Source organism: Betta splendens, chromosome 17, assembly GCF_900634795.4.
Source record: "Betta splendens chromosome 17, fBetSpl5.4, whole genome shotgun sequence".
NCBI classification, from domain to species: Eukaryota; Metazoa; Chordata; class Actinopteri; order Anabantiformes; family Osphronemidae; genus Betta; species Betta splendens.
The window spans coordinates 16588693-16608925 of record NC_040897.2 but is presented as its reverse complement, the minus strand read 5'-3'; the positions used below and the strand labels follow the sequence as shown (position 1 = coordinate 16608925).

The 20233-nt window shown below is 47.8% G+C and overlaps 2 protein-coding genes across 6 annotated transcripts; one reads left to right on the top strand and one right to left on the bottom strand.

Annotated features, from left to right (window-relative positions):
* Positions 1 to 1557: 1557 nt before the first annotated feature.
* On the bottom strand, positions 1558 to 12564 carry smg7 (SMG7 nonsense mediated mRNA decay factor). Of its 4 annotated transcripts, none has more exons than XM_029131582.3 (23): positions 12403 to 12564; positions 11745 to 11776; positions 10071 to 10188; positions 9848 to 9980; positions 9496 to 9667; positions 9229 to 9300; positions 8989 to 9139; positions 8768 to 8903; positions 8527 to 8689; positions 8194 to 8353; positions 8045 to 8115; positions 7722 to 7782; positions 7526 to 7645; positions 6718 to 7135; positions 6499 to 6640; positions 5977 to 6401; positions 5498 to 5848; positions 4750 to 4899; positions 4383 to 4469; positions 4042 to 4192; positions 3801 to 3971; positions 3537 to 3697; positions 1558 to 3457 (listed from the first exon to the last, which is right to left on the bottom strand). In XM_029131582.3, the coding sequence occupies exons 1-23, from the start codon at positions 12426 to 12428 to the stop codon at positions 3344 to 3346; spliced, it is 3585 nt and encodes a 1194-aa protein (XP_028987415.1). In that variant the 5' UTR covers positions 12429 to 12564; the 3' UTR covers positions 1558 to 3343. The 4 variants fall into 4 exon arrangements, with proteins under 4 accessions (XP_028987415.1, XP_028987416.1, XP_028987417.1 ...); XM_029131583.3 differs by having other exon boundaries at positions 3537 to 3694; XM_029131584.3 differs by lacking the exon at positions 4750 to 4899 and having other exon boundaries at positions 12403 to 12562.
* nmnat2 (nicotinamide nucleotide adenylyltransferase 2) lies at positions 12047 to 19542 on the top strand. Of its 2 annotated transcripts, XM_055503701.1 has the most exons (12): positions 12047 to 12064; positions 13549 to 13728; positions 15465 to 15553; positions 15952 to 16019; positions 16098 to 16176; positions 16265 to 16394; positions 16674 to 16754; positions 16944 to 16988; positions 17128 to 17204; positions 17982 to 18083; positions 18352 to 18419; positions 18517 to 19542. In XM_055503701.1, the coding sequence occupies exons 2-12, from the start codon at positions 13644 to 13646 to the stop codon at positions 18617 to 18619; spliced, it is 927 nt and encodes a 308-aa protein (XP_055359676.1). In that variant the 5' UTR covers positions 12047 to 12064; positions 13549 to 13643; the 3' UTR covers positions 18620 to 19542. The 2 variants fall into 2 exon arrangements, with proteins under 2 accessions (XP_055359676.1, XP_028987419.1); XM_029131586.3 differs by lacking the exon at positions 12047 to 12064 and having other exon boundaries at positions 13276 to 13728.
* The last annotated feature ends 691 nt before the right edge of the window (positions 19543 to 20233 follow it).

The following is a 20233-nucleotide window of genomic DNA, read 5'->3' as shown; positions in this document are numbered from 1 at the left end:
AATGCTTGCTTTGTGCAGGAAATATTTCCCACGTACTGTGTGACTATGCACCTCCCAGAATGCAATACATATTATGAGCTGAGAGGAAGTTGCCTTTGCTGTAAACTGCTCACTCGTTGCAAGTAAAATCCTGAAGAAGGGCTCAACTTATTGTGTCTGCTTTATTTAAGATTTACAAAGGGAACTAACAATTTTCACAAGTAAACTTGCTATTTACAAGTATAAAAAGTGGAGTGTTTTTTGTCTAGATTTGTAATTATACTCTAAGTAAGTAAGTATACTTGACATAAACTGACAAATAAACAGAAAAGTCTAAATATGTTACTGCAGGTGAATGGGTTATGATTAACATGCATGAGGCAGGAATACTCTCATGGAAGATGCATAGCGTGTTACATGCACAGTGTGCAGATATTTGATGTGCACATTTCAGTTTAAAGCCAAGAAAACTCAATCAACATCAACTAAACATTGTTTGTAAGACATGAAGCAGTTACTAAGATACAGCACACAGCTTCTGGGAGGTTTTTGTTGAGGCGTCTCAGCAGTTCAGTCACTGTGGTATACTGTATACACGGCGACAAACAGTCATACAAAAACTGTTGAACTGTTTCTCTATGACAGACACCAAGCGGCAGCTGAACGTGGTTTGAGGTTCCTCTCTATCATCCCTCTGTGGCCCGTTTGAAGGCAGGACGGGTTTTATCTCCTCTGACGCCGGATGCAAGAGTTCAAACCTAGAAAGAGAATGAAGAGTCAAACTCTGGTGCTTCTCTACTTCAAATTCACTCAACACTGGAAAACTGTTAACGGTGACTCATAACTAACATTTTTGAGATAGAATAAATTTATAGTGATTGTACAACGAAATTAAGATGCAATTGTCAATAGTAATAAATACTGTAAATCTAAACAATACTAGATAAAAAGATACCTATAGGTTACACACACACACACACACTGGTGGAGGGAGTCGAGCAGGGGGCTCAGCACACAGCCCTGTGGGGAGCTGGTGCTGAGGGCTGTGGACATGTGGCCTCAGACTGTCAGTAAGTCAGGAATGTGGAGCTGCAGCGTCTGAGGGCCTCTAGTTAGACACTAGTCTGAATGAGGATGGTGTAAAGGTGTAGTTCCCTGGCTGGAGAGGGTGGAGAGTGGTGGTGACGCAGGGGGTGATGGTTGAGGGCTTGAGGCAGGGTGGGACAGTGACCCCCCCAGCTGGTCCTTCAGCACCCATCCAGCGCAGCCTTCCTCGGGTTCACAGAGCTCACCTCATGCTCCTGCATGGACGGAGGGGCGGCCGTGGGCTGATGGCCGTAGTGCAGCGGTCTCTGGCTCCGCCTCCAGGCGTGCAGAGGCTCAGCTGCTCGGCCAGCGAAGGGTCCCCGTCGACAGCAGCGAGGACCGGTCTGTAGTTCACACGTTTTTTTACATGTTGATTTGTTCTTGGTGGACGACGCTGGTTTGAGGCCGGGTGTATTCATGTTCTACTCTGTTCCTGTAGTTCATGTAGTTAGTTGAATGAAGCTCATCTTAAAGCACACACAGACTCAGAACCAAAGGAGAACACAGTTTATTTAAAGGCTGAACGCACCAGCTCTGAAACAGACGAACACAAAAGCTCTGAGCAAAACCGTTCACACAAAGGTCCAAAGGCAACAGAATTCGGCCGGCTCAGCTGCTGAGTTTCAGAAGCTTAACACACAATATTTCAATCTTTATTTATTTTTTTTTTAAATACATTTTGTAAATGCAACATGAATCATGAACACACAGAAACGAGACACGTCTGTTTGTCTGCTTTAATAAAACGGGAAAATGAAAACAGGCTTCTGCTCTTTACCCGCTGTGACCAAGGTGATGACCTTTGACCTGGAACAGCCAAGTGAGTAGTGCTGCGATAGACCGTCCATCGAGCCTCAGCAAACATAAAGCAGCAGGTGGTACGTTTTACAGAGAGGAGCAGCTTCACTGAGCCATCGATCGTTTGGGCGGTTTCTGCCCAAACCAGATGACGCTTCCTGTGTTTTCTTACTTCTTCCAGTTCTGAAGGAAGTTTTAAGCAGCAGAAATGCTGAGTTCCACCAAAGTCAGTATTTACAACTGCACTAGAGCAGATTCACCAAGAGAACAACCGTTGATCACCAGTCCGTTAAGTGAACAAATCAACACTAAGCAGCCGCTCTTTCTGGAAACCAAACTTTTTCCTCATAAAAATCAAAGAGCCTCTGCTCTGCTGTGACCGTGAACTGGGCCTGAGGCCTGTTGGTCTGACCCAACAACTCCAGTCAGCGAATGAGCGAAGCCAGCGGACGTTTAGTTTCTGCAGAGGACAACACCAGGCTCCAGCGGTGGAGAACATACCTGTACACAGCTGGGTAGTGAGCAAGCCCAGCGCTTAAAACCAGTAAAAGGCAGAGGACCAACAGAATCCAACAGTGAATGCAGTAAAGGAAGCGAGCAGGGTCACGTCTTTTCTTCATTAGCTAAAGAAATAAGAGGTTCAAGCAGGAAGCTAATACACAGGTGTGCTCGCCTCTAAGGGCGTGGAGCTAAAACCGCTACAACAAATCACAAAATACTTTGTTGTTAATATCTGTTGAAGCTAAAGATACTATCTCTACGTCGTCCTGTGCTGCTACTTCTGCTCCTGTGGTGGGTCTGAGCATGAAGCCGCCTCGTCTGACCTTCACACGGATTCTCACCACACGGCTGAGACCAGGCCGTTAAGTCCAACTACGGCTAAATATATAAGTATTTATATATTTATAGCTGCTCTCCTTCCTTCAACCCGTCAGCTAGAGATGCTCCCTCCTCCGCTGTAATGAAAATGAATGGAGCTGTTTTGACCCGTGGGGCTTCACCCGAGCTGCCCCTGAAGCCGACCACCACCCGCCCTCGCTCGCTCACAACCCCCGCTTCAGTCTGCAGCCGCCCACAGCCGTTCAAGGGCTTGTCCAGTTTTTGTACCGATGAGAAGAGGTTCCTCCAGGTGAGAGGTGAAGATGTGGAACCTGTCCAAGCTGAGGGGGCAGTGGTCCTCAATGTCCAGATTTCCACCATTTGAAAGAAACCCGTTGGTGGCGTGGCGCCGCCGTGGAAGAGACCCCTCGCCCTCCGATCCAGGAGGGGCATCACTGCTCCTCGACAGCCGGGGGCGGTGGGGGTGGTGTTCAACCTGGTGGGGGGGCCGTGTTGCCTCCCCAGCCTCCACCGTTTCTCGCCGGTTTAATTTTCCGTCTAAGTTGGAGCTCGTCTTCATCAAACTTGTGTTCTTCCTCCCACGTCTCCCGGTGGTGGTTGTTTTGACGTCCGGACACAAAGCGCCGCCTCCAGCTGCCGCTCAGTGGGGGGGGTTCATGGCACCATGACCTCGCTGCTGCTTCTGCTTCTGCTGCAAGAGCAGTTGCTCCAGCGCCGATGGGCCCGGCTGCATCATGGAGCTCGACCAGATCGACTGCAAACAAAGTGAGACGGAACTTAGAAAAAGCATAGTTAAGTTATCTAAGAAAGGGTTAAGTTATGTAAAAAACAACCTTGAAGCTGTCGAGCAGCACGGTGGAGGAGGACTCCTCCATTGGAGACTCCTGATTGGTCCAGGAGCTCCCAGTGGGTCCAGTCTGGTGCCAGCTGGCGTCTGTAGCTCCAGAGGAGGCTGCGGGTGGCAGGTAGTCCAGCCCAAAGCCGCTCACTGCTGCTGAAAACAAACAGCACGTCAACACCCAGAACCAAAGACCAGCTGTGATTCTGTTTGTTAAAACATAAAAAGATCTTATCATGCTAAGTAGGTCCGTTCTCACCGGTCTTGTCTGCCTTCCAGCGATCCACCACCCTGCGGTCCCGGCTGTCTGGGGTACCAATGGGCCCAAAGTTAGAAAAGGGCACAGCTCCATGGTTGTGCGTTGGAGGGGAAGAGGGCAGGCTGCTGGGGTTGGAGGAGTGGGGGGACTGGCTGGCTGGGGTGGAGTGGTCTGCCAGAGAACAAGGATCATGTCAGGCATCAGATTCAGAGGCGAGAACCCAACTTCAGCTGGAAATTACCTGAGCTGGCAGGGAGGGAGGGGGACCAGGGAGTCCCTTCAAACAGGGAGTAGAGGGACGGCTCCTGGTGCATCATGGGAGCGTCAGACTTGGAGCTGGGAGGCAGGTTCTTGCCATAGGCCTGACTGAAGATGCTGTTCTGGTTGTACTCCTGAACGAACACGAACACACACACACACACACACACACACACTGACTTCACTGCCACATAAAACCAACTGACCAACAGTTCAACGCACTGCGTGTGTAAGTAAGTAGCAGTGACCGTGGCCAAAAGGAGGCTGCGCTGTAGGACTTTAACCTTAATCAGTCATGAGCTCCAAACTGTGTGAAGGCCTGACCTGCATGGGGAAGCCAGACATGGGCAGGAGTGAAGACGTCTGACTGACCACCTCGGCACCGCTCTCCATCCTGCTCTGGTTTGGCAGCTGAAACACAACGCTGCTCATGAACATGTGATAAGAAATTATTATGTTAGACACTTCTTCAGATATTAGGATTGTTAGCTTAGCAGCCCATGAGCTGTGGGGTTTAAGCTTGGGCCTGAGAATCCTGGGGGTCATTTTAGAACAGGACTATGTTTCATAGTTTGGACAGAAACCCTACAGAGCAAAGAGCAGCAAGCTGGTGGGTGCAGTGTTACGGCTAAATGTAAGACAGCTGAGGGGTCAGGACGGGGGAGAAGATGAGGAAGACAATGCTACATACAAATATGTTTGGTCCAGGAGCAGTGCTAAGAGGCCCAGCCAAGGCCTGGAAGAAATCAGGAGGCTTAGTAAAGACGAGCTCTTCCTCCTCCTCAAAATCTGCTAGAGTTTTTAACAGGTCTGGAGGTAGAAGAGGCGAGCTCTTGTTGTCCTAGTGAGAGATGAAGAACGGGAGGAAGGAGAAAGAAAGAGGGAGGAGAGAGAAAGAAATCAAAGCCAGTGAGGCCGAGGTGAAGAAGGAAGATTACTACAAGCTTTAGAGGAGCTGGACACACAGTCAATACATAGGAAAGAAAGATCCTGAACCTATTTTAGTGCTGAAAAGGACAGTTTGTTCCTAATTCCAACCTCAGAAATCCTAACACTTGATGAACCAACTGGGAAATGTTCGCTGAGGGTTGGGAATCCCATGTATCAAAACCCGACCTTTGTTCCAGTTAACGACTCAAATGCAGGTGTCATTTGTTGAGCTATGACGCCCAGAAAACATTAAATTGTCAAAAACATGGCTTCACTTTAGAGCAAGACAGCACGGGATCAAACAGACTGGCAGGAAACATCTGAAGATGCAGCAGTCTACCAAAAGCTGATCTGAATAGTTTTATTTTTATTTATTATTTAGGTACAAGGAATCAGGAAGAATTAGAACCAAGTCTAACCCTGATCAAGCCTACTTAGCCGTCCAGCCATTTTCAAAATGACCTGACCCGAGGGAAGCACCCGGACCTGACTGGCCTCCTCCTCCTCACCTCAAACGGGGGTCCTCGGGGCCTGATGGAAGCATCCTGGTCTGAACACATGCCTCCCGGCGCAGGCCTCTTCATCCTGTCTGCCATCACAGCCAGACCATCTCCCATCCTGTAGGGGGGCTCCCAGTAAAAGTCCTGCATCTTGACGTCGGGATACTTAATCTTCTTGTCCATGTTGGACAGCTGTGACTGGTGCTCGTACAGCTTGAGAGGATCCTGAGCTGCCATGTAGAAGGTCTGCTGCTGCTGCTGCTGAGGATGCTTCATTGGCATCTGCATGGTGGACATCTTCTGTAGCGCTGCCTGTGCCTGGCTCCACATCTGAGCCGGCTGATCCTGGACCTGCATATACTGACACCAGACACACACACAGCGAAACCTTAGACACTTGCTCTGCACACACACCTTCACACCACTAGAGGGCAGCATTACACCATCAAGAAGTCAGTAGCAAATGAATGGTTACAGCATGATCGGACCTGCTGCAGTCCTGGGTGGTGAGGGGGACTCTTTCCCAGCCCGACCTGCTGCACCGGTTTGGTCGGGGACTGCTGCTGCTGGCCCATCGCCTGCACCTGTAACTGGACTGATTGCTGCAAGGCCTGTTGAGAGGGTGGCTGGGCCTGGGGCTGCTGAACCTGGGAGGGGCCCTGGTTCATGGGCCCTGGGCCCTGACCCGAGGACCCTGGGACCTGGCCAGGACCAGGACCAGAGGGTCTCTGCTGACTGTAGGGAATGTGGGACGGCTTTCCAGCCTGGACCTGTGTGCCAGCCTGGGTGTGGACAGCAGGCTGAAGGAAAGGTCCAGGAACAGAGACTCCAGTGGAGAAGGCAAAGCCTGGATTCACTGGGAGCCCTGGAAACGCCACAGAAGGAGGGATCACATAGGCAGAGGGTGGAAACCCTGGAGAGGAAAATCTGGATTAGACACAACACAAAGTGCAACACTCCATTAACAAAAACTAGCTTGGATGAGTGGTGGTGTGTTGGCGGCTCGGTACCAGGCCTGCTGGGCAGAGGAGGAAAAGCTCCAGGATGATGAATGGGGATGAACTGGGAGGAGCAGGTGGTTTGAGTTTGAGTGACTGGAGTCTTCTTGGCCTCAGACACTGGAGTCTTCCTTAGCTCCGTCTGTGCCTTCACCTGAAAAGAACATTAGTCCCTCAAACATGTGAAACGTGCGACAGCTGATTCAGACACAAAATCAATCGCATCTCAACCTGTTTTCCAGCGTCTGTAATTTTCTCATGACCCGTTTTCTTCAGCTCACTCTTCCTCTTCCCGTCTCTCTTCAGCTCTGCTTTCCCAGCAGCACCGTTGCCTTTTATAAAGTCTCTGCGCTCCTTGCTGTCCTTCTGAAGGTGGTTCCTCGGGTCGCGGCTCTGTTCCCGGGGTTTAATGTTCTCTTTGAAGGTGACAACGGGTCGATCGCTGCCATCGGGCCATGAGCTCTGGGTCTTACCCGCTGACAGCACTGACTTCAGTCCAGAGTTGCTGCCGTCGTTGGTGGTCTGTTCTCCATTGGACGATTCCTGCAGAACAGGCGCCTCTTTGTCCTGCAGCTCTTCAATTGCCTGCTCTGGAATGTCAGTGTGGAAAACAAGGAGGCCGTCCTCACTCACTCTGTACTGAATCAGCCTAAAGCAAAACAAATGAGTGTCATTGACCAAGTCTGAGGCAGAGCTCGAGTGAATTTTCTACTCATGTTTGATTGTTCAGTGAATCAACCTGCAGCGACCACTTACACATTGTGCAAATATGCTTTCCATCTATTTGTTTTAAGCTAATGACATGTGCCGACGTTACTGGGAAGGGTTACCATGAAAATATGAAAAGCAGAATCCCGGGCACAGGTTTGATGAAAGCCAAACTGTTTCAGTCCATTCGATTTTTTTTGTTGGTGAATCAATTATTTTTACATTGTTTTTGTTGTTGGTCGGAGATTCTTTATCAGAATGGCCTCAGGGGACGTTAACAGCTTAAATCTATAGGACACACAAATCTGCGTGACAGCTGACACACACTCACTGCGGATTGTTGTCAGCCACCCATTTGCCCAGAACGACCAGTCTCTGGTGTCGCGCGTGGACTGGTAGCCCGTCTCTGTCCACCAGGACGCCCTGGTGACCTTTGGTGAAGTCCAGAGACCTGAAACACCAGCACACACTGGTTTGTAGAAACATGATAATCAAACGTTAGAGAGACAGAGGAGTGGATGCGTTACCTCAAAGCAGGTCGCAGAGCCAAAAAGCCCTGGAGTTCAAACTCCTCCGGTAAGGGCGTCACTGAAAAACAAACAGACAGCTCATAGATTATAGGTTAGTATAGCTACATGTCAAACGTCCTCCTCCACTAATGTGACAATGGTCAGTTAAGACCATTTCAGGGAGGTGTTGGGTCACATGCAGGATCATTTTATTTACTGAAGCAGTTTCTCCAAATTCAGTATCCTGTATGTTCTCTGGCTGAAACCTAAGCGAAGCAGATCAAACCACTGAGATAAATAAAGAGCAACACTGTATTTGAGATAAGGAGTCTGTGTCATACATGAGGAACAGGACACGTCGTCCTCCTTGGGCTGAAAACTGTTGAGGATGGACACCAACCAGGGCCAAACACTGACAGGAGAAACAAAGGAGAGTTACAGCTTCAGTGCAGATCTAACTAACTCCCAGACCCAATCAAGTCTGACTTACTACTGCCGCTTGTTGATAGCGGCCTCGTGGAACACGCTGGGCCGCAGCCTAAACCAGTCCAGAGAAACTTTGACGGCTGGCAGAGGACACTCCCCCATGATCTCCTCCCCCTTGTTCTTGTTGAGCAGGACACGGCTGCACAGGACGCCCAGAAACGACACTGCCGACAGGAGAGCACATAGAACGTCCAACAGCAGAAACTACACAACACACAGTTCAATCAGCCTCGATAAACAGCATGTTGGTAGTTCCAGGACCCAAAATTCTGATTCATGAGGAGTCATGTAGTCATCAGACTACAGTGAAGGTGCTAGTCATTCATGTGGTTCTTACTGAAGAGTCCAAGCAGCTGGAACCAGCTGAGCTGCTGATCACTGCTGTAGATGTGCTCACTGCCGTCAGCCGCCAGGTCTCTGAGGTGGTGGAGCTCAAACAGGTTGATGACAGTGATGTGGACCAGCTGCTGAGAGCTGAAGGCTTTCTGCAGGATCAGCCGCTGTACACACAGACACAGACCAGGTAAACAAACATATCAACCACACATCGATGGCTAGAATGAGATTTTTGGTTCTACCTGAAACTGCTCCTCCAGTTTCTCTCTCAGACTGTCCAGTTTGTCCAGACTCTTACTCAGATAAACATGACCATGAAACTTGATGAAGGCCTTGATAAAATCAGATACACTCCACTTGGTCTTCACTTCATCGCGGCTACAGAGACACAGGACAGTGTCAGCCTTAAAGGACTGTTGAGAACTTCTGAGGGGCATGGTGCATTGTGCTGTTAGATATGTACCTCTCCAGAGCCTTGGACAGCGCCTTCTGCAGGTTGGTGGAGGCCGCTGGGAAGGGAAACTTGACTGCGATGCTGCGGCAGTAGTAGAAGATAGTGGTGAGGTGGTCTCCTTTAGAGGAGGCCAGGATGGCCAGCTGGTTGTAAGGCTGACCTACAGGCGCAGAAGACAATCACACGGCGTCCATGCAGATGAACTCCTGTATTTTACTGACACAGGACTGTGCAGCCAGTCAGACTCACCGTTTGATGGAACCAGCTGAGCAGCGTGTCGGTAGTACGACTCCGCCTGGCTGGTCTGATTACGGTAACGTGCTGGAACACAGGGAAGGAAATAATTGATTTATATGAATAAATAATTTGAATAATTTAAATCTTGAACCTTGAAAAGGCAGAGAGTTTTAACTTTAAAGCAGTTTATAGTGTTTGCGACAAAATGTTCCATACAAATGACAAATATATGGTTTCTGTCCTTTCATCCCTCTGACAACATGATGACGTATTCTCTACCTATGTCTCCGAGGTGGACGAGGCAGTGCTGACATATGTAGGAGCAGGAGCTGGGCTGTGGGGTGACGATGGCACTGGTGCTGCTCTGTTTATTGCTGATGATGCCAAGCTGAGACGATTTGACGCGACATGGCAGGTCCACGTTGAACACGGTGCAAAGCTCCTGCAAGAGCTGAGAGAAAACATCGATACTATTTCATTGTATTTACACAACATTACAAAATAAGTTGTTGAACAAAAGCAAGAAAGTAAAGTAGACTATATGAAACTCTTTGTAGCAACTGTCTTCCACAGTTGCTCCTTTCATTCCTATAGCAATGGAATATCCTCAGATGAATCAGCCAAGCCTTACCTGTGTGTAGAAGCCACTAGCTGCTTCCAGGAACAGGGACAGGTTGGCTTGGACTTCGCTGCGGTTGGGGTTGGCTCGGTTCTTTGACTGGCTCTGCAGTGTGGTGATCTGGTTCTTAAACGCATGATTCCATCTGCAGGAACACACAAAAAAAAAACTCTGATCAGGAAGACGGGTCAACAGACGCAGGACATGCATGGTGGCATCTGGAGCAGGGTCTTACAGGTCTTGCTCCACCTTCTTGTCCAGAGCGTACTCCAGGTCAGTGACTAGCATCTTCTGGTAGAGGTCCTGCAGGGCCTGCCGAGATGTCCACACCTCTGCAGCCCCCAGTTTTGAATCTACAGGGATGAGATTATTAGTTGCACACCTGCAAGATGACTTCTTGTTCTTCAATTTAAACACATGATCCTTAACGGCTAAAAATTACATTTTAAATAACGATTCACGCTGGTGCACAACGATGAAATGACACTAGTCTCTCTATCAAATCAAAAAATAAGCCTGGACAAGAAACTAGAAGTTAGAAGTATAGCTACTATGAATTAGTCTGACTATGTGATGTTATGAATGGATTAGTCCTTAAAACTCCGGCCAGGCTTTGTAATTAATGCAGATTTAGGGTTAGGGTTTAAAACCGTGTTGTGTTTCCCTTTTGGTTTCAGACTAGTGATGTGACGTTTCGACCTTTTGCTGCAGGTTCCAATACTGGGAGAGACAGAAATATGTCTATCCCCATTTTTATAATTTAAAGGTGGCAAAACCCTGTGAGCGAGTGCATTACAAAGCAAGAGAACGTGATGTTTTTAAATTTAAAAAAAATAAAAAAATAACGGTGTGTCTCCTAAACCATAGTAAATGGCCATATCTCAATGTTACAAAAGCATAATCATTGTCCATACCCCAACTACCCCGAACCTCATTGTAAATAATAATTTCCAAATAATAATTTTCCATAATGCCAGTGTGTGTGTGTATGTATATTTATATATACACAGTATACACATATACATGTTTTGCATACTTTGTTATTTTCCTGAGTTTAATTCACAGGCTTTCTGCAAAATGCCACAAGTTTCATATTCCTGCCCACTATTAGTTTTGCGTCCAGTAGATGTCCTTCTAGTGCAAATTAGGCTTCATGAAGCTTTGCGCTGGAGTGAACCAACTGGATAAAAGGCTTCAATGCTTCATCACTACTTTAGACCAATTTAATGAGTCCAAGCACAATTAGCAGCAGCCACCAATGTCAGCAGCACGACTAGCTGCTGGATGGATTTTGACCACGAGATCTGTACATAGGATTTTAGGTTGAGTAGGACACAGAACCCATCACAAATGCCTGCTGGTTGTTTAAGCGCTGGGGTGAACTGGGGTGAGTTCTGTGTTCTGGCCCACAACGTTGGAACTCCTTACCAGTGGAGATCTCGTCAACCTAAAATCTGTTTGGTTCTAAATGTAAACTAAAAACTCTCCTTTTTAAACAACAAACATTTAATTCTGTCCACAGCTCTTGAGTGGGACACTCAGGATTATTTTAACAAGTTATTTTTTATTCTGTCTGTGTGTTTTAACTTCTGTTTTATTACGTTTTACATTGTGATTTTATTTTGTTCAGCTCCTCAGTGAACACAGAGTTGACTGAGGTACATAAATAAAGCTTTGATTGATTAGTTGATCGATCTAAACTCTATGTTTTCAAAGGTGTTAAAAGTTTAGTCACTGACATCTTATAAACCTTTTGTATCAGGAATAAGGTTGTAGATTCTGACTAGAGTCTGAAGGTGCCGGGTATTTTCAGGACGCTTTGTGCAATGACTCACATTTCATCTTTTGAGTGGCTGAACACCATCATTACTAAAGCACTAGAAAGAACAGCACCTGAGCTGACACCCACCTGTCATGTCCGCCTTCAGGGCCTCTGCCTGCCTGCTCGGAGGAAACAGAGAACACAGGTTAGACACCACACACAGCGGCTGCACCTGCGTACACACCGACGACATGCAGCACTTCCTCGTTGCTGAGGATGGTGGATGACTAACGCAGGGACGTATGTGGCTACACGACGGTAGGGTCGGGCTCTGGCTTAGACCTGGCTCAGTGTACACAAAGATCCCTGCAGTTGAAGCACGCGGAGGAGCCCCGATCAAGTGTCGGAATGCGTGGGTAATTGACCAGAATCACGTTTCCACGGCTGCCGCTAACCGTCATACGCAGGTGATGCTAGCAGGCTAATGCTAAAATACAATAACACAGTGGGAAGGCGTCCGTCTATGGCGGGCGAGCGCTATCTTAGCCTTAATGCCACAGCGGAGGAAAGCAAACACACTTCCTACACAAATACACAGCGCGTGGAGCGTCGCCAGAGCAGAGAGAACGGGCGGGTTTGTTGATGTGTGGAGCGGGCTAGCGCCAACACTGAGCTGAGGGGGTGGTCCCAGCTCAGCTAGCGTCAGTAGCCCAACAAAACATTCCCCCTGCTGGGTCGCCGCGGCCAGCCGCCGGAACCGCTGTACCGCCGCGTGACGAGAGACGGGACGCCGCCTCGAGCTTACCGTAGGTACTGGGCGCAGAGGCTCATCCTGCCGGATCGCCAGTCTTTCAGACAACGACTGCACCAGAAGCTAATGCTCCTCCCGGCGCCATATTGTTCCTGGTCTGACCCACACAGGCCCGAGGGGGGCAGCTTCCGGCTTCTTCTTCTTGTTTTCCTGGCGGTTGGTAACAACTAGTAGGTGCATTACCGCCACCCTCTACGTTGGATTGGAAAACAGGAAAAACAGTAATAATTTTAATAAAAAGTATTCCCCTATTTTATCCTGTTTCCTATAGGAAACTAAATATTGTTCTGAACCTTATCGCCTGTATTAATACAACTTTAAAATCTAAGTTTATTTAAAATAAATATCATTCCTTATTTATAAACGGCATGGCCAAAGTTTCCCTTGTTTCCTGATTTTCAATATTTTTATAGTCCGTGTGTCCAAATCTCATCTGAACTATTAGATCATCTTTTATTCTATTTCCACTGCATCCTATAATTCTTCCGACTTCTCTTTGTAAGTTATAAAAGGATGTACTTCCTTTATCCCATTCTTTCTGCCATTTTCCTTTCAGGTTTATTTAATTATACTTTAAATTAATAATAGTTTTGCGTATTTCTTTCCTTCATACAAACCTTTTCCTTCCTGTTCTTTAGGCTTGCTTGTTTGTCGTTTATAATAAATAAAAAAATAGCATATTTTATCATTGTGTATTTTAATTGTTAGTAACTAAAGATGCATTAAACATTAAGTCAGACACGTTTCTCTCCTTGAGTTATGAAGTAAACTGAACATGTAGAACCGTCTGGACCGGACCTGAAGCCTTTTGGTCTCAGTGTCGCCCCCCAGTGGCCAAAGCATTTAACGCACCGCTCGGACGTAGTGCTACTTACTGTAATACTTAATTCATTCATTTATTTTAGGGCGTGTGAATGCATTTTTACTGCATATTGCTGCAGTGTCTGATTAACGCGGACAGTGTTTCTGTGAATCGGAATCGCAGACGTGGCTGTGTGTTTTTAGGCTTTATGGAACAGTGACAGCGTCAGTGATGGTGTGTCTTTAACGGACTGACGCTGTTTTCTCCAGCCTCCGACCGCAGCCTCTCTCTCTCTCTCTCTCTCTCTCTCTCCCTCTCTCTCTTCTTTACTGCTGCAGCTGCCTGCTACAAACAACCGGTGAACACGGAACCACACAGGACCGGCACCGGACTGGACCGGGACACGAGAACAACGCAAGGCGACAGAGACACAATGACAGAAGCCTCTAAAACGCACGTGATCCTGCTGTCGTGCGGCAGCTTCAACCCCGTCACCAAAGGCCACATCCATATGTTCGGTGAGTGTCGGTCAGGGCGGAGGCGGAGGCGGAGGGAGATGAGACCAGCATCCGCTCATCTTAACCAGATAACGCGACAGGCTGGTTCCGTCGCTGTTCGGGAGCCTGCTGGTTCTGATAACAGCTGACCCGATAGTGAAGCCGACGCATCCCGGCGTTCGCAGCCTCGCAGGCCGCAGCCAGACTGTGGCGCAGCCCACAAATGAATCCTCCAGGAATACGAGGCTGCAGCTGGCGGTGCCTTGCTCATCAACCCGGAGATCAGGCCCGACGGTGAAATTAGCAGCAAGTGGATCAGTCAGATCAAATAATCACAACAGTCCATTCAGTGTTTAAGGAGCTGATGTATTTGATTTCCTCCTCTGATGTGTCGTCATTCGTCTCTAAATCGGAGCAGTTTAACGACAACATAATTTAAATAACGTTTAACCAGTGGAAAGAACCGCTGAGTCTGATGTGATGATGAAGTGGTTCTTAAACTAATACCAGCGGCCCATCAAGCTGTTTATATCAAACCTTCTGATGTTCTTAAGATGTGACCCGGTTCTGTGAACTGCTGTGAACCCGTGGGTTTGACATGCGATGCTGACTCACTGTGACCTGCGCTCACCCTCTGACACTGAGGTGTTTCCCTTATTGTGTCCACCTGCTGGTTGGGTTTGTGAAGCATCGGGGCCACGTTCGTTCATCCACACCCGTTTTCTGAGCATCTCCGCCTCCTGTGGTTGTTGGACTCATGCTTCTGCAGCGAACAGGGAGCTCGGTTCCTGTGAGTCCACTGATCTGCTGGAACCACACGAAACGGGAAATGTATTCATGTAAAGATGTCAAACGACATGAAATAACCAGGTAATAACGGATGTTGTTGTTGCTCAACGCTGCTGGTCTTTGCTCATCTCCGTCTCAGCCCTGATGAGACAAACGCCCTCGGCTCAGTCAAACCCAACATAACAGTCAGTTTGTTTGTGTCCGTTTTGAAACTGCGCCAGCAAGTGAAACACAAACCCCCATCCATTAAGTTACTGCTGAAAGTTTGTTAGCCTCACTGTTGCCATGGTGACGTTGCGGCTGTCACTGAGCCTGGTCTGACCAGAACCTCGGCTGCTCCTGTTTGAGCCACAGCCTGAACACACATCAGAGTGGACTTGAAGTCGTTTGCTTTGAAGTCTGTGTCCTACAGTCCATTGAAGAACGAGACTTTAGTGTCTTTGAACCTGAGCTAAGTTAAAACCTGAAGTGATGTCAGACGGACCTGTGGCGTCAGACCACAATCCTCTGATGCAGTAGCGGACAGAAGCGCTACCTCCATCCTCATGGACCCCACCCACCCTCAATATGGACTGTTTACACTCCCTCCCTCAGGTCGGATGTGCATGAGTCTGGACTGTAGCACCTCCAGACTCAGGAACTCAGCCGTCAGATTACTGAACAGGCAACCAATAGACTCAGGTCTGACTGCAACTGACTGATGCCGCTGGTATTATTATATACTGCACATTACTTACTCTACTGCCATTATTATTATTAGTAGTAGTAGTAGTAGTATCATTGTTAGTATTATTATTCTTATTATTGTTATTACTGTATACTTTGTATAGCTTGTAGTTTGACTGTATTTTGTTATTTTATTAATTTTTTTCTGGCATTCATTGTGGACAAGCAATTTAAAATTTCACTGTACAGAGGGATCTGTACAAATAAACCCTTTGACTTGACTTTTCTCACGTTTTTTGCAGAGAAAGCCAGAGAATATCTGCACAAAACTGGACGTTTCATCGTGATCGGAGGGATCATCTCGCCGGTGCACGACTCCTATGGAAAACCTGTGAGTGACGGCAGGAGCTCTGTAGCACAGTTAACATCACTGCAGCTGTTTCCATGCAGGACTTAATGAAGGCCTCGTCCTACTTTCACTCTGCCTGCACACAAACGCACCACATGAATAATGGATGCAGCAAAAACACAGCTTGAGCCTCATCAGGAGTCTTTGCTGCTGCTTTTGTTTCCCCAGCACCAGCGAGTCGTCAAAGCAGACCTCAATATGTCATAAACCCGATAATAACGCATGACTCATCACAAATGAACACACAGCTGACTCAGCACATTCAGAGGGTTCACTGTGTGTGTGTGTGTGTGTGTGTGTGTGTGTGTGTGTGTGTGTGTGTGTGTGTGTGTGTGTGTGTGTGTGTGTGTGTGTGTGTGTGTGTGTGTGTGCGTTTACAGGGCCTGGTGTCCAGCAGGCACCGTCTCACCATGTGTCAGCTGGCCGTTCAGTCGTCGGACTGGATAAGGTGACATGACCTTTACCTTCATGAGACTTCAGGCTGCGGTCAGAGGTCAGCCCACGCTAATGTTCTGTGTTGCTGTAGAGTCGACCCCTGGGAGTGTTACCAGGACACCTGGCAGACGACCTGCAGCGTGTTGGAGCATCACCGGGACTTGATGAAGGTGAGATGTACACACCTGTAGGTTCTCGGTGCCAGCTGGTTCTGGACCTCAGCTGATTCTGGATGAGCATCTGCTTGTGTGCCCTCAGAGAGTCACCGGCTGTATTCTGTCCAACGTCAACACACCGTCAACGACTCCTGTGATTGGTCAGCCACAGAACCAGACCCCTCCCCCCGTCTACCAGAACCACAGCAATATGAATCACAAGCCCAACGCCAGTGAGTCCAGCTCTGCACGGAACACGAGTCTGTCAGCTCAGTAACATTAACGTTCATTAGATTAGATTCAACTTTATTGTGAGTGAGCAAGGCACATGTACAGAGCCAATGAAATGCAGTAGCATCCAAACAGACGTGTAGACATTTACAAACAGGCAACAAGGGTAAACGTGAATTAACAGCATGAAGAGCAACAGAACTGTAGTAACCTACGTTACTGCAGTGTCTGGACCCGTTTGTTCTGACACTCAGGCGTCCTCTGTGTTGTGTCTGTCTCAGTCAAACTTTGGGGCAAGATCAGTGAGAGTTTGGGGAAGATCTGCTGCGTCCGTCCGCACATGGAGCGCTTCACCTTCGTCGGTGAGTGGACACCAGGCCGATGGTCTGTGTCAGCTCATGTTAATGTGTGAGTGTTGCATCTTTCACCGCCTCCCTGGGCTTCAGAAACAGGTTCTGTTTGATTAGAGCAGCAGGTGAAGCCTGGGCCCAGGTAAGCAGCCTTCAGGTGTCACTTCGTTACTGACTGTGGAAGTATTTTCTGTCTCCCAGATGAAAACGCCAACCTGGGCACCACGGTGCGGTACGAGGAGATCGGTGAGTGTCTGCCGTACCTGACCCTGATCCGACTCAGTGTTGTGAGCTCTGGTGTCCTTCGTGCTGTCTCCTTGGCTCCAGTAAACCTGTTGTTTACTGAGGACGTGTGTCTTTCCTCCTGCCTGTTTGTCGTCTGTAGAGTTACGCATCTTGCTCCTGTGTGGCAGTGACCTCCTGGAGTCCTTCTGCATCCCTGGCCTGTGGAAGGACAGTGATGTAAGCACCCGTGGCCCCGCCCCCTTCTCTCCTCTGTAATCAGTCATGTTCATTACACCTTGTTGACAGAGGAATTCTTTGAAACAATCCTGTGGATGTGTTTAGAATGCAGCCGGCCCCCAGCAGGCAGCTGTGGCTGAAAGACTTTCGTAGTGAGCTTAGTTTTTGTCAGTTTTCCCTGTGAATCCAGAGAAAAGCTGTTTCTTTCAGCATTAGTGATTCATGCTGCGCTCCGAGGCTTTAGTGGGTGTTAGGAACCGGCTGCAATGTTTTATCGAGGAAGGCTCAATCAGCATAAATAATCTGATAATACAGGAACACATTGGCTGCAGTCAGAACTCCTCCATGATGTGTTCACATAACTTAAGTGAGGTTTGTTATTGGATGGACATAAAAAAATTAAAAAACTCATCCTTTTACAACATACAGACCGGTTTTGGTTCTGTGTAGCCAGCTGAATGGTCCTCTGTCAATAGGAAGCTGCAGTAGTGAACGTGGAAACAGTTTCTGTTTCTGAGGTTCCTGAAAAACAGGAATCTGATCAGTGTGTAGTAACTTAGATTCCGGTCATTGGTCTGTGGAGGGCCAGGGAACTTTAATCGGTGGGTTTAAGTCACTGCTCTAGATCTGTTCTAAGGTTGTAGGGTCAAACTCTGCTCATGGGTTAGAACTCATCTATGAAGCATCGATACATGAATAAAATACATTAGTTTCAGCCTTTAAACCCTTAAGGAGTGACTGACCTAAAGCGGCTCAACGTGGACATCCTGGTTTCAGATGGAGGTGATCGTTGGGGATTTTGGGATCGTTGTGGTTCCTCGTGACGGAGCTGACACAGAGAGGATCATGAATCATTCATCCATCCTTCGCAAGTACAAGGTCAGTGCACAGTTTTTACAGTGTGTGTGTTTTACAGTGTATGTTTTACAGCATATGTTTTACAGTTTGTCTTTTACAGTGTTTTACAGTGTGTGTTTTAACGCGGTTTACAATGTGTGTTTCACAGTGTGTGTTTTATAGTATGTGTTTCACAGTAGTGCAGCTTTTTCTAGTTTGTGATTTTACTGATTGTGTTTTTACAGTGTTTTTCACAGTGTATTTTACAGTAGTGCTGCCGTTTTTACAGTGTTCATGCTCTCTTCTCTAGGACAACATCATTGTGGTGAAGGACGTGATGAACCATCCGATGTCCATCATCAGCTCCACTAAGAGCAGGTTGGACACATCACTAGAAACAATGCCGTCACATAGTTGAACTGTGTTTTAGTACTTACTACTAGTCTCTGTGAACCCGCCCCCTCCCCTTCGGCAGACTGGCCCTGCAGCACGGCGACGGCCATGTGGTCGACTACCTGAGCCAGCCGGTCATCGACTACATCCTGCAGAGTCAGCTGTACATCAAGGCCTCGGGGTAGATACGAGGCCTGTTGGCATGACAACGGGGGGCACCTGCAACATCATCTCTATAACCACACCCCCCTCGTTAACTGGAACGTCCTCGTCTTCTGTGTTCAACATTTACTTTTCTCTGAGCTGTGGCTTCGTGCCCCTCTGTCCATGTCCTGGATGGTTGGATGGGGGGTTAAAGAGGGAGGGGTGTGTGGGGGAGGTTATGGGGGTGCTGTCAGCAGGAGGCTGTGGCGACAGCATGGATGTGTTTTAACAGCGGTTCTGTCACTCTGTATCTTCAGGGTCCAGGGATGCGTCACGGTCTATGGGCTTCATGCAACAACACCTCAAACATACAAACAGCACCAGAGGCCCAGGACCGGTTACACTCAGGATGTGGTGCTGGAGCTTTAGAGAGCACAGTAACCGGGTTGGGACAGCCTGTGAATGGACCCCAGATGCTAACACAATTATCAGTCAAGGAGCAGGTTTATGTAGCAGCGTGTTGTTGCATGAAGGTCAATGGTTGAGAGAGGCTTCACCTCAGACTCAGAACCTCTCTTTAAATGTTCAAACTGAATCTTGAACCAGAACGGATCTGACGGTGTATTAAGCAGCTAGCAAACATAGCGACAGATGTAGTTTAGTTAAACCTGATTAAAACACAGACATGGAGGAGACGGAACAGGCTGACGATGACGATGATGAAGGTGATGACGGCTCCTCAGTAGTTGGTTGTGGCTTCGTCTGCATGCGTAGACTATTTGGTTGCAGCATGAATCTTACATGTGGTGACTGTGATCTGTTGTAAAGCGTAGATGTAAACGTAACGCCACTGTAACTGTATAGATCTGTGCGAGAAACTGTTCTGTTTCCTGTGTTTGCTCATATCTGATTGTAAACTGTGATGCACTCTTAAAAATTACATTTTTAAAAAAACATGTGTGTTTGAATTTAGGCTGTTATGACACCTGTTGATAACTGCAGGTTGAGTCTGAGACCCTCTAAAGGACGCGTGTGAGGCCACAAGTACTTCAGTATCAGCTACAGACATGACAATATTTGTTCATAAGAATAGGAAACCTTTAATAGTCCCACAGTGGGGAAATGTGTCACACAAAAGCACGATACAGAGAAGAAAATAAAATAAACCAGCAAGAATGAACACAGTACAACAATATACAGGTGGGTGGAGTGAGTATGGAGTAATGGGAAGGGTTATTGCATATTATTTAAGTATATAGATATTCCACAGAGTTTGCACAGATATTGCACATGTGGAATTTTCTACACAGCCACTGATGCAGTGGGTGAGTTTATGGACCGGAAGGTAGTAACAGTTCTGACTGTAGAGTCTGATGCAGCAGGTAGGAAGGATCTGCGATATCTCTCCTTCACACAGCGAGAGTAGATCAATCTGCTACTGAAGCTGCTCCAGAGCAGACAGTGAGTCCTCCAGTGGGTGAGAGTCCTGGTCCATGATGGATGTGAGTTCAGCCAGGACCCTTCTCTCACCACCTCCTGCACCGTGTCCAGAGTGCAGCCCAGGACAGAGCTGGACTTGTTGATGACCCTGTCCAGTCTCTTCCTGTCATCACTGTGATGCTGCTGCTCCATCAGACCTCACGTACAGGACGGCT

Excerpts from the sequence above, each read along its gene's own strand:
- smg7 (XM_029131582.3), bottom strand. The coding sequence starts at position 12,428 with ATGAGCCTCTGCGCCCAGTACCTACG. Across the intron at positions 11,777-12,402 it reads CTCTGCGCCCAGTACCTACG|GCAGGCAGAGGCCCTGAAGG; the intron begins GTAAGCTCGAGG and ends TCCTCCGAGCAG. Across the intron at positions 3,458-3,536 it reads TGCTGCTCGACAGCTTCAAG|TCGATCTGGTCGAGCTCCAT; the intron begins GTTGTTTTTTAC and ends CTTTGTTTGCAG.
- nmnat2 (XM_055503701.1), top strand. The coding sequence starts at position 13,644 with ATGACAGAAGCCTCTAAAACGCACGTGATCCTGCTGTCGTGCGGCAGC. Across the intron at positions 16,177-16,264 it reads ATCACCGGGACTTGATGAAG|AGAGTCACCGGCTGTATTCT; the intron begins GTGAGATGTACA and ends GTGTGCCCTCAG. Across the intron at positions 16,755-16,943 it reads GGAGCGCTTCACCTTCGTCG|ATGAAAACGCCAACCTGGGC; the intron begins GTGAGTGGACAC and ends TCTGTCTCCCAG.